The sequence below is a fragment of the Tetrao urogallus genome (genome assembly GCF_951394365.1).
Source record: "Tetrao urogallus genome assembly, chromosome: 7".
Classification (NCBI taxonomy): domain Eukaryota; kingdom Metazoa; phylum Chordata; class Aves; order Galliformes; family Phasianidae; genus Tetrao; species Tetrao urogallus.
The window spans coordinates 38640298-38653584 of NC_136820.1; the positions used below are offsets into that span (position 1 = coordinate 38640298).

General features: G+C 36.8%; 1 protein-coding gene across 3 annotated transcripts in view; it reads right to left on the reverse strand.

Moving 5' to 3' along the window:
• The window catches only part of CUL2 (cullin 2), a gene marked incomplete at both ends in the record, with an annotated part of 40593 nt that extends 27443 nt beyond the window's left edge, over positions 1 to 13150 (reverse strand). For 2 of the 3 annotated variants that reach the window (XM_079538090.1, XM_079538089.1), the window contains 4 exons: positions 1580 to 1685; positions 5071 to 5165; positions 6843 to 6945; positions 13032 to 13150. In XM_079538090.1, coding sequence (XP_079394216.1) covers positions 1580 to 1685; positions 5071 to 5165; positions 6843 to 6945; positions 13032 to 13150 — 423 coding nt within the window. The remainder of the gene's footprint in view (positions 1 to 1579; positions 1686 to 5070; positions 5166 to 6842; positions 6946 to 13031) is intronic. The other variant, XM_079538091.1, reaches the window with a different exon arrangement.
• Between the last annotated feature and the right edge of the window lie 137 nt (positions 13151 to 13287).

A 13287-nucleotide genomic window follows, 5' to 3' on the forward strand; every position in this document is an offset into this window, starting at 1 on the left:
ACTCTGCATTCCAGGAACATAGTCCAAAACCATTCCCAGCCCCTGAAACAGTAAAACTAACTGCTCAGCACAGAGCTAAGAACTACCTCCAACAATGGTGAAGGAGTCAGCTAAAACACAACTTATGGAAATCACAAATGTTTAAGGCATTATCAAGACATCACAAAAAGTGAGGCAATATTCACTTCCAAGCTCTAACAAACCTTTACAGACGCCATAAGTTAGCAAACTGTGCAGACAGCACAGGTAGAAAAGAAGTAGTTCCTTTTCTAAACTGCCTCGATCTAAAGCGTATCATGCTTCTGGTGTTTTTCCAGGCCACCCCCAACCTGTCAAAAGATTAGCAACTTGAACTGACAGTGTCACCTTCTTCAGCATAAAAGATGCTTCCTCAGGCATCACAATCTCTCTACTCTCAACAATGACAGCAGAGATCTCCTACTTGAGGCAATGAAATCCAAAAGCTAGAAGAACAGTGATTTGACAGGCCAAATAAAAAGTCATTTTTTACTTCTCTAAGTTAGGAGAGGAAAATATTTGCTTCTCTTCTAGAGAAAAACACAAAGGTAGAGAGAAAAGGGGAAAAAAAATCCACCACCATTAAAATAAATTACCTAGCTACCATTGTGTACGTATTTGTTACAGATACAAGGGGGAGAGACACACAAAGTATTCAAAAGAAAAGTTTATATTCAACTGCATTGTGGACTATGGTTCTACCCCAGTTCAAACTGAAGAGATACTATCAAAATCTCCTTAAAGACAACCAGAACCATCCTGTTTCAATAAAATCTGTGGTTTATTTTATTTTTTTTGCAACAGGAAATTTTTCACTTTATTTTCTTTTATTACTCAGCTACACAGCTACAACAGTAGCCAAGAAATGACAGAAAGTATGTACACCTCACTTCTGCAGAGCAGAATTGCATAGTGTGCTATGTCAGAATGCACTACTACCAATGACTACTTGTTTTGTAAGTGTTTAGAAATGAGTCTCAATCTCTCCAAACTACCTAAGCAACTGTGGGCATCAACTCATTTGTGTTTACTTCAATTACTTTTCTTCATTGTTTTGTTTTGATTTTTACATAAGCCCTTCTTGCACAACACTTAATTGCACTGAATGTCCACTTCTAAAATCTGAGCTGTTACGGCTGAATTGCTTGGACTGGAAAACAACACAGTTGCCGTAAAAAAAGCTGTTACACTTTGCAACATCAAAAATGTAAGTCTAGAACTAATTTTTCCGAAGTTGATCAAAACAGAAGCACTTCATAAAAATGTTTTCTACGTGGTAACACCACTTGAAGAAAAATATATTTTATTCAAAAAATGATCTATATTATAACATTTTCAACTGAAGTTCTCCAACAGTACTCATATTTGATTTCCCTCCATACAGGTCTCCTTTTTTTTTTTTTCTTTTACATCAAAAATGCCATCTTACTTTCAAAAGGATTCCATGCTTACATCTTCTACTTAACTATTCAGATTCCATGACATGGAGAAGTCAACATTTAAAAGAACAAAGCTGAACATGTAGTGCAGCAAAATAGAGCTCATTTTCTGAAATACCTACCTCTCCTATTTCCATCAGTGGTTCATTCATATCCACACCACCATAACCATACTGAAGATCAGCTTCAGTCAATTTGTTCTTCTTAATAAACTGCGTGTTGAGGTACCTAGCAAAAATAAAGATATTCCAATTAAAACAGAAAAAGTTAAGCTAGTAGTTTTTGAAAACAAATTTGGAACATCTTTACATCAGAAAAGGCAACTACTTTCAAGCAATGCCACTGCTACCTGCAGGAAATTCTTCTAATGCAGACTACTTTCATTCTAATGCACTTTATACCATATTAAAGCAACACTGTGAAGAAAATCAAATATTAAACAACAGCCTGCATCACCGTCAGCATTTCCTTGGTATCCAATGCAGGTGTTCAAGGAGCCAATGTTTCAAAATAAACAGACATATTGTATTTGCACTTACAAGTTAAACTCCTAAATCCCGAACAGCCCATACTACAGTGATGATAGTTTCTTAATTTTTAAGTGTAGAAGAAAGTTCTTGACTATTATGTTTCACTTTAGGATTTTTTTAATTAGTTGTTCTATTCTTGTCATTGAAGTAAAATATACACTTCTACCTATTCTGTTCATTATTTTGCATTTCTCTCAGTCTAAAATATTATTTGTTATAATGGAGTTTAGGCACCACAACTCACACAATCATTACTTTTTCCACTATTGCAGAGAAGTCATTATCTATGTAAATTATGAATGCATTTTCTACTTGGCGAAAAAGAAGAAAAAGCAGGTTATGCAATCCTGGCTAACTTTAGTATCCCCAAAGGGAACATACAAAAGAGCAACATTCTAAAGATCACTGATTACAAGAACAACTTGAAAATCACATTAAATTATTGAAAATTACATTGCCCCAGCCAAAGCAACACGAAGAACAACGTACAAAGAACACAGAAGGAAAGACCATCAAGCTAAATTTATTCCTTTTGTTTTTGTTTTCCAGGCAGTATTCAAAATTATGTTCTCGACATGTATACAAATAAAAAATTATATGTTGACAAAGGTGAACTCAAAGCATTTAAGGGAATCTCAGTGGCCCTTCCAGTAGCACTCAATGACAAAATCTGCTGAGAAAAGAAAATGCCTGTCATTCTGGGACATAATTCTTCTCACTATGGCACTACGAGGCCAATTCAAATGCTAAGACACACACATTCACTTCTCACGAAATACATGCTACAGTGACACTCCTTTCCCTATCTTGAATTTTTGTGGGTTCCATAATCCATACACATTTTTATGAAATAGCAGTAGTCTAAATAAAATATTTACAGTAATTGGGTAAACACAAATGAGAACAGACTGACATAGTCCAAAACTAACATCAATAAATTAATTTCATGAGCAGTTGTATAGAAAAATGTTATGAAAGCCTAATTTTACTGTAGGATTTACTATCACATGTATAGTTTACTTCAAACAAATAAAGCTCCATACACAACTAGTAGTTTCGAGACGCCTGGCTCCAGGCACTGAAAAGACATGAAAAGACTAACAAAGTGCTTTAACTGATGCACATTTTAGAGGCTGTATCAGACTAGTGACTTCTGAACATTTCAGGCAAGAAGGTAAATGACAAGCAATGAAGACAAGGAGAAGCATACTATGGAAACCTTTAAACATGAAAGAAGTGAGGGTACCAGAGCATCAAGAAAATAAGGACTTGTGATAATGCAGTGGTAACAAACTGAAACACCAAGGGCTAATCTATTTTCAGACTCCAGAGTACCATAAACCACTAAGCTACCATCAATAATCATCACGAATTTGAAATACTCGTCTCTGTGGAAGCCCCACAGGTTCATACAAAATTTGTGTGGACATGCTGAACAGCCAGAACACAAGCCTTGTTTAAGTAATCAAGTTTCTCAATTTTTTTGTTCATACTAGTAAAGTCAGCAGCTACCATTCCACCTTTTTCCTACTATACCAGCTAAAACATCAAGTCCTGTGCTCTCTCTTTGCTCTTCCACTGTTACATCTTGTCAGCAGTTTTAGACCAGGCAACAGATCCATCATGAAACTAACGCATCCACAAGTAAATAGATGAGTTTAACCTACATCAGGCACTTCTTGCAGAACTACTTGATTCAGCAAAAAGGAGGTGGCAAGAAACAGCCAGGCAGAATCACTCTTTTCACTGGCTCAAAAGCACTGAAAACCTGCTTGCCATTATTTCCTTCCCTCTTCCCCTGATCTTAACATCAACTCCCACAATCTGTTATTTGCACGAGCAAATAACAGAAAAGATGTGCAAACAGCATAATCTCACATTAGTTTCTCCACTGAAGTGATAAACTATTTTTCACCTTGAGTAACTACTTGAAATTACTTCTCGAAGACAATCCAAAGGGTTTATCAGGAACCTACTGTGGAAACAAGGACTGAAAATAGAAGAAAATACCACAGGCTCTTAGTAGTATTGAGACAACTTTCATCTGAAACCCTGATCCTACAGCTCAGGACCAATTCCTTAGAAGTACACATGTGCAGGCTTACGCTTTACTGACTAATCAGGAAAAACAGCCAACAAGGTAAGAACACTGATGCTGGTTACCTTTCAGACTACCAGCGATACGTTTCAGTATCCAAACCTCAAAACACAACCACTGAAATTCTTCTCCAGATAGAGGTGATAAAGTCTGTAAGAACGTTAAAGGACTCTACACGTATTTGACAGAGGAATACCAAAGAACAGCTCTGTGTAAATTAGCAGTTAGTGTCAGGAAAATGTCTGGAAAACACAAGCATTTTTTGTGGGGAATTTTTCAGTTATTAAGAACTTAGAAATGAACTGAGAAGTTCTTTTGTAAGGATTTTAGTGGAAAAAAAACAACTCCAAATATTAATTTACCAATTAAAAGGGTGACTAATGGTTGGGATAGATTGCCAGGCTACAGAGTAACATTCACGTACTTGGTATTTTTAGATCAACAAAGGGCAGCAATCTAACAACAGATCACTGTTCTAAATACAGTGACCACACTCCCAAATCGATGTTTTCACATCACAGTGGCCTACAGTGTCCTTGGGAATACAGACTATGCAAAGGCTTGTCAGAAGAATGAGATGGAAGTATTTTATTTTTTAACATGTTATTTGGTTTTAGTGGTTTGAATTAAATATTTCTGATAAGAAACAAATATTAGCATTGGCAAAGCAGACATCATGAAATTTTGCCCACACGTAATCAAACCTAGACTGTACCTGTCTCAACATCAGAAACAACAAAAGGAGACTATATTAGAAATGATAGGAATCATCCTGGATAATTAATTTAGTGGTAAGGAGCAGGGCATAGAAAGACCTACTGAAACACAACGGTTGTTTTTTCCCTCCCCTTTGTTCTGCTTCGATCACTATATTCTCTCCAAATTTGACACGGCACACATAGCTCCTCTTGTCCTATTTAAACTTTCTTCAGTTTATGAAACAGAAATAATTTCAGAAATTTAACAACTCATTTGCAAAGCTTACCTGTATAAACAGTCCATATAGTCTGCTCCCTTGCTATATTCTTCCCAGTATCTGTGATACATAACCAGTACTTGTTCTTCAGATTCCAAAACTCTCTGTGAATAAAGAAACGCATGCACACACACCCCTGAAGTTAGCAAGAAAGTAGTACCCATAAATTGAAAGCTGTAATAGGATTACTGTTTCAGAATAACCACAGAAGCAGAAAGACCACCGCAGCTAAATGTCAGCAACTCTGAAAATAACACTGTTGCTATGACCAGAAAACTAACAAGTATTACTGTGAAGTTCTGATAAGCCAACTACAACAGCAGAAGTTGTTTTGCTTCGCATTCTAAAAGAATAACCTCTGAATACATTAATTTCCTATCTGCCTTTACAGAACAAGCACGGTTCATCCTCTTGCAACATGCTGGTGGATGCTACAGAACCACTTCCTCATGTGCCAGCACACCAGTTTTAAACCCATGCAGCCATGTGGCACACCAGAACAGTCACCTCACTCACTGTGAATATTTAAAACAAGTATTATTTGAACTTAGCTGAAAATCCATCATATTTACCAGTAATCCTGGAATTTAAAAGCGATTAAAAGAGCACATGTAAGTGCAAACTTAAACACATTGTAAATTCTATAAAACTGGGCACTTTTGGATCTTTTGGAATGTCAGCCATTTGTGTTCTAAGAAGCTGCTGATGTAGTGAAGGAGGATGAGATCCTAGGAATCAGCTCCAGAGTACGCAGTATTAAACTCAGCAGTAAAAAATAAAAATAAAAAAAAAAAAATCTAAGCAGCAGCTACATAAAAGAGGAAAACAACCAGACTAAGGTGGAACCAAGATTGTTTTCCACTGCAGTATGAATTCCACAAAGATTTTCCAAAATTAGTTCAAAGACAAATGGTGGGCAGCCAGTTTAAAAAGTGGACATATGCTTTCTATTACTTCCCAACAGTTTACACTGAGCTGGCACCTGCCCAGCCTAAATGAGCTCATCCAGCTCACTAAATAACTGAGCTGCATGACAGTTCTCTGAACTGATTTAGTCCACCAAAGCATCAGAGGCAGCCTCCATGCAATCAGTGGAACTACCTACCATGATGCCTCGCCTATCTTGTAAAAATAATGCACCCAAGTTCAGCAATACTTGCAATTCTTCATTCTCTGAATGAGCTGTGTCCATGGGGTATGTATAAATCTACTCCTCTTTTTGCTCAAGTACGAGGAAACACTATTCATCCATCCTATACATGCAATGTGATGGATCATGACTCTCTCAAATCTAGGCCTTTTATCTGATAACACAGAATTTACAGCCATATCAATACAGAAGAATTGTTATATGTCATGATAAACAGTCATTACTCCCTGCCTCCCAATTATTATTTTTTTTACTTTATTCCCTATATATTTTATAAGTTTTCTTCAGCAGAATGGACACAATCTGTCTTAAAGACATTAGAGTGAAATTTTACACTTAACGAAAGGCTAATTACAACATCCAACACATCTGGAATATAAAGAGATTTCTATAACTTGTTTGAATATAAACAATAAACAGAGAAGAACAAACTTACTTCTCAAGTCAACAGGTATATAAAACACATGAATACAGACAGATCTCTCACTTCCACAGATATTCTCCAGACCACTGACATCCCTAATTTAACCTCAAAAACACAGCATAACTTCATGTGAACAACACGAAAACCCTCCACGAAGTTGAAAACAGGATAAGCAGTGCTATCCACACCAGTAACTGCGTGGGTTACCTTGTGCAAATGGCGTACATGATTTTCCAAGAAAATCTTTGTCTCAGTATAAAGTCTCTCTCCAAGAGGTTCAGGATAGGCCACACACAAAGCATAAATGTCTCTGGGCTCTGAGTCAAGGTTTATATCTGCTTAAAGTGTGAGAACTGACGAACATAAATTTAAGATCTACAGGAACTCCCCCCAACAAGAATGTTTAAGAAAACATTTTTGAAGATAGAGCACAGAAGACCAAATGGATCTTTATATAAAGTTTGTGCAAACCCTGATTCACAAAGACTCTAAGCTTATAGCATCAATTATTATAACCTCTGTTTTAAGTAGTGGAAGGAATGTTAGATCTAAGATCCCAAAAATTCTGACAGCCCCGTGCTGACCTGACTTCTACCACTTATTTATCATATACAAAAAATATATTTACCTAAAAGCAAACATTCATCTGAAATAATTCTTTTGCGTCTGCAACCTGCGTGAAATTCAAACTCTTGCTTTTTGGATCAAGGTAACCACTAAAGAAGTGTTAATTAACAATGAGCATGCAACAGAGCACAACATGAAGTGAAGCCAAATTCCAATCTCTGTGCTTGCCCATCTCCTTGTCCCCCTCAGATCCATACCAGTTTACAGTTTAATGCCTTTACTATAATCCCCTCAGCTTCCTAGGTAGAACAATTTTGTGGAACGCTGCAAATTACGTCATCACAACAGTGAATTGAACCAAAAAACCTTTTGTTTATTTAACTATAATTATCATTTTAGTAATCTTGTTTAGACCACAGAGCTACACAAAATCATTACGCCTGCTCACTTAAAGGGCAGCAGCAAACACTTCAAACTGAATTATCTTGCAGAGCTGTATCAAGCTAGAAAAAAAAAAAAGTCACTTCACACACTCCTCCAGCACCTTGTCAGGAAAATCAATCATAGTTAAGAACTTTCAATAAAGTCAAGCAAAGCCAACAGCTGGTATCTCTGGGAAACACACTACTTCTAAAAAAATCATTAGAATGATTTGAAAAATAATCATGCTTTGTCATTTAGTTTAGGCACTGCATAAAACTAGTCACATTAGAAATAAAAATAGCCTACATTAAATCATTACGTTCTTTAACAAAGAGAAAGCACAAGAGCTGTTTTCCTTTAATCTACCTTAAAAAAAGCATGTGCTTGTCTAAAAGCAGGAAAAAGGCATAAGGACAGTTGACAATTTACTTGCTTCATCTACAGAGCAGTATAACAAGCTTTCATCACCGTTTTTCCAAAAGAAGGGCTCCTCTTGGACACTGAAGTATTGTTCAAAACAGAGAAGATACTGATGTAGAATTGAATTGAAAAAGCCTTTACATGGCAATTGAACACCCAGAGAACCAACAACTGGTGTCTGCTATTGACTGAGGTTATTTCATCCTTACAGATCTTTATCAGAACTCTCCTCATAATGTCAAGCACTAAATTGAAACCTCTGTGAACAAAACACACAATATTCACTGCATTGTGCTACACCAACTTGCACAGTGGTTACCAATAAAATACCACAATAAATTTAGCAAGCTAAGGGCTTTCTCAAACTTAGTTTGTATAGAAAAATCACTCCTTTTAAATCACCTCTGAACAAATGCAGTCTAAGGATGATCTGCAGGTGAATGCATCCTCAGTAACATTCATGAGCACAAGCTCCTCACCATCAGAGTAAGATACTAAGGAAGTAAATTCCAAAATTAGAAATCCTAAGCTACTGCCAAGTCAACAGGACATGACTGTTCTCTTCAGATCCACGACTACACTGCCCATTTGGATCATCAAAACGAAGTTACACATATCTGCTACAGGAGTAACTTGCTTTGAAGTGAGAGAGGAAATGCACAGCCCTCATTACAACAGCACGAAATAGTAATGGCAGCTTATCTAACAACAGCAGCAGTTAAATCTGAGTTTATCTTGCCTCTGCACCCCAGGCTTTGGTTAGGAATCCAGCTGACCATTACTGTTGCAAACAAATGTCTTAGTTGTAAAACAGCTATTTAAAAACAAAACCAGCATCTGTATTTCACAGAAAACATATATCTTCCACATAAGCCTTTCTTTTTCCTAGATAACAGTCAAAGTTCAGTGCAAGTGGAAAGAAATGGAGCCCACCACTGTTCCTTGACAAGCAACACTCAGTTTGCATGCCTGCTGAAAATAAATAAGTAGCTTCATCACAAAAGCACTGCCACAGACACTTCACACACCTTCCTATGCCAGCCAACTCCACACAGACTCCCACTTTCTGGATGGTGAGTTTCTTCAGATTTCTACAAAAAAGTCAACAGTCTCAAAAAGGTATCACAGTGAGCAAGAACATAAGAATTGTGTAGCAAGGCTTATCTGTTGCTGTTTGCTCACCTAACTCTATCGTTCAGCTCAGAATCCAATTTGAAGTGCAATGTTCAAAAGGTGGTGAATTTCTTAAGTAAAAAAAAGATTCGAAGGATCAACCACTGAATATTCCTCATGTTTTATTCCATAATCTGAAAGCATATTTCTTCTGTGCTGCTGTCCCTCAGAAGATGAGAAAAGGAGCCTTCCCTGTTCAATAATTTATCTTCCATGCTAAAAGCCATCTGTCCTTCCAGTCCAGCTCCTTGTAAGGAAGGCTGAGAAAGGTCTAAGGAAGATGAAGCCAAACCACTGCTTAGGGCCCTCCAGCCTGTGTCAAGCACAAGAAAATCAAAAGCCTTGTGCTTTCTAAGTGTTCCAGTCCTGGCTATTGGAATGGCATTACCTCAGAATTGGGAAACTTAACCAATTCTAAACAAAGAAAAATGAATTATTATTAAAAAAAAAATACTGTATTCAAGCAACAAATGCTCAGTTACTGCCCTTGGGATAAAGTATCTATGTAAGACAATAAATTAACATACAGTTTTGAACAAATCTAAAGATGATCAAAGCAGAGCACTCTGAAAATGTCTGTGATTCAATCTTGCTCTGCAAAAGCACACACATGACTACCAAAATTCATGGAACCCTCAGTCAGAACCTCTATTGCATTAACTTATTTACTCTTCCTTTCCTTTGAATTGGTTTCTGTATTAAAAATACATGATTATACATGTCCAGATCAAAAGTTTCTGACTCACCATAGGATTCTTGTGAAATGAGGGATTAACAGAGAGAGAGACAGAGAGAGAGACAGAGACAGAGAGAGAGAGCAAGTACAAAGAAAAATAGAACAAAGCAGGCCGTCAAGTTAAACGGCCTTACAAACAATTTTGTCTGATGTACAAGCATGCCGCCGCCCCTTCCCCCCCATCCTAAACACTGATATTCTAGTTATTTGGTTGGTGCAACATCCAGTTCTACTGCTGTAAAAACATCAAGACAATTACAGGAACATCCTGATGTTCTACTTGCCCAAAAAGTTCTACTGCTAGACAGCAGTTATCAAAGTACAGCTATCAAAGCTATAAACCACCACTCCCCTATTCAAACTTGAGCAGACTCTTACCTTAAAGAACAAACTCTAAGCAACTACACTGTTACAAACAAAGCCTTAGAAGTTGTATTAGGCATATATCATAACCAAATTTCTGTAAATTCCATTTCAAGTAGAGAGATGCAACCATCATTCATTTACTGGACGATGTAACAACTCCAGAAACACTCTTTTTCTGCAGAGAACCTGAAAGGAAATCTGAAGGTCAAAGGTGGCCTGAGATGACTCACAGTTTAAATAAAGTGACATACAGTCTTTCAAGTCATCTTCTCTAGAAGATTCTTTAACTCTTTATACAATTGGGATTCTCAGATCATTGCCATTCTAGCATTTCAAATTTGAAATGAGCTGTGTATAAAGATAACCTATGCTTAACAATAAAATTATCAGAGTAATAAAGAAAACACTGCATTTACATCAAGTTTTTGGAAAATAATAATACAGGAATTAGTTCTAGAAGATGACTGCACATTTACAAACCTCCCAGCCCTAAAATAGTGTTAGTCTGTGCACCCTAACTGATCTCAGCTGTCTCAAGCAGCACATGAGAAAACGATCACTTAGAATCAAGCTGCAGCAGATTGAAATCACATTTATTTGCTGCAGTTTATCCCTTGTTTCCATGTCATTGTTTTCACCACAGAGAAATTACACAGATCAACTGGTGCTAGAACCAATCAAACAACCTCCATGAATTTCATTAGCACACAGTTCCAACATATTAGTCATATTTTTTTATTATGCTCATTAAGCAACAAGAAAAATAGAGTAAACAAACATTTCCTCATTCTGTTTTTAAGTCAGATCTGTGGAAAGGACAGATACATAAACCAATCCTAACATCCCTCTATGTGCTTAGGAACACATTAAATCAAACTTCAATTAAATTCAGCAGAAAGCAAAAAGCTATCACAGAACAAGATATGTTTTAGGCAGACCTGGTGTTTAAAACTTATTTATATCTCAGGTGTTTGGGTTTTTTTTTCTTTTTACATTGAAAACCCAAGAAAAAGCTTTCAAAACAACTGTATAGAAGAATGAAGACTTTATGTTAAAGCATAGAGCTTGGTCAATGTAGCAGGAGTAGTAACACAAAATAAACATCACAAGTTACAAGTCACAGAAGCTCCTCGGGCCATTCTGCCATAGAGAATGCTCCCAAAGGCTCTCAACTGTTAGACACTAATAACGCCACCTTCCCAGGAAGGTAATGAATAGAAGACAGTAAGTGAGGTTTTAAGAATTATACGCCGAACAATTCTTCCAAGCCTGCTTCCTGAGTCTGCTATTCATAAGTGTTTCCTTCACGATGCTCAGTCAACTAAAGTAAAGCCCAAAACAGGATCAACAGCAGAGTTCACATATTGGTCCACTTAGAACTTCTTATATGGAAGCCCACACACAAGAAAAATCAATCCAACATCCCATTCAGCTATTATCTTAAATTTTAAACCTATTTTGGGCATTGTTTTATAATGGTTAGTCTCAAGCCACAGAATTTAACAGCTTATGGAAGACTGAAATGTGCAATTCCTAAAATCTGCTTAGAAAAAATTACTACAGCACAATTTGCAAGCACAGAAATTCACACTTAATGCTAAAAGTCTAAGGTTTGGTGTCTAAGACAAGATGGAGAGTCACACCCCCACAAGTCAATTATAAAGTTTTAAAATTACAGAGCTTCTCAAAAGATTACTGCACAATACATCTCCACAACTATCTTCTACATAGACTACAAGCAACTGAATTTGTATATACTTGCAGATAAACACTAAAAATCAGACAAGTGGGAGAGCAATTCTGAAAAACGGTGAAGAGATCAGAAAGAGAGAATTCAGCTCCCACATACAGAATAAGCTCATGCTGTAATAACATACAAAGGTCTTCCCAGGAGACTCTTATTTCACCTGCTAGAATTAGCGAATTGATATACAAGTCTAAACCATTCTTCCACCTTGAAATTAAACCAAACCTAATCAGATTGCCAGGGAGCAGCTACAAAGCCTCCAAAAATTGTCTAATTTCTCACCACACTGTAAAGGCTAATGTATGCACAGATGCAGGGCACAGCTTTGTTTCTTTAAAAAGAAGTTCAATGAAACTTAAGTCTTATTACATGCCCATTTTAAATGTAAAATTACAACTATTCACTATAGCATCCTTCATGCAGTTGTAATTTGAGCAGCAAGACTGTATGATCGCAGCTACATTCAACTCTAAACTGTTCAGGACTAGAGAGCCAATAATAGAGGTAGAATAAAAGGAAAGACTTTCCTATAAGCCTGTAGAAATGACTAATATGGTAGTCAACAGAATACTTAGAAGTGCAGAAGAAGGAGACAGGTGTAAGTGAAACTAAACAATCGCACCATCCCCTAGCTTTAGAGATTTGGATTCTATTCTGTCAGAGGTGCACAGCCCTGCCACACGCACACTTCAGCATACAAGGAAAACTCATTACCAAAAAGATGAAATTTGCACACAGTTTTGTGAACAAGCATAGTGCAAGCTAAAGATTGATATTACTGAAAGCAAGTAAAACTCAGACTTTTTAACACTGTATCATATCAAGCACTTCATGAGCATGCAGAATTTCCCATCGTTTTGGCCATTTTTTCTGACTCACACACCTAACAGAAAGTAGAACCTTAAAATGTGCTTCATGCCAAACATACCACACGGACACATCAAGACTGTCACTTAAAGGATACGAGAAGCGGTCATTCCACGTTGCTCTTTCAACATAATCCAACATAACAACAGCCTTAATTGTTGTTAGAAGTTTGTTCCATGTTTCATCGAAGTCAACCACTCGTGGTTTCAAGGACATTGTGGGGTTTTAGTGTTAATCTGTGGACAAATTCAATATATCAGGCAACATGGCACAATAACATCAAAAAATACATTTCATTTGAATTTTTCAACTTGAACTTTGTACATTGCACCACATCAGCACACAAATACAAA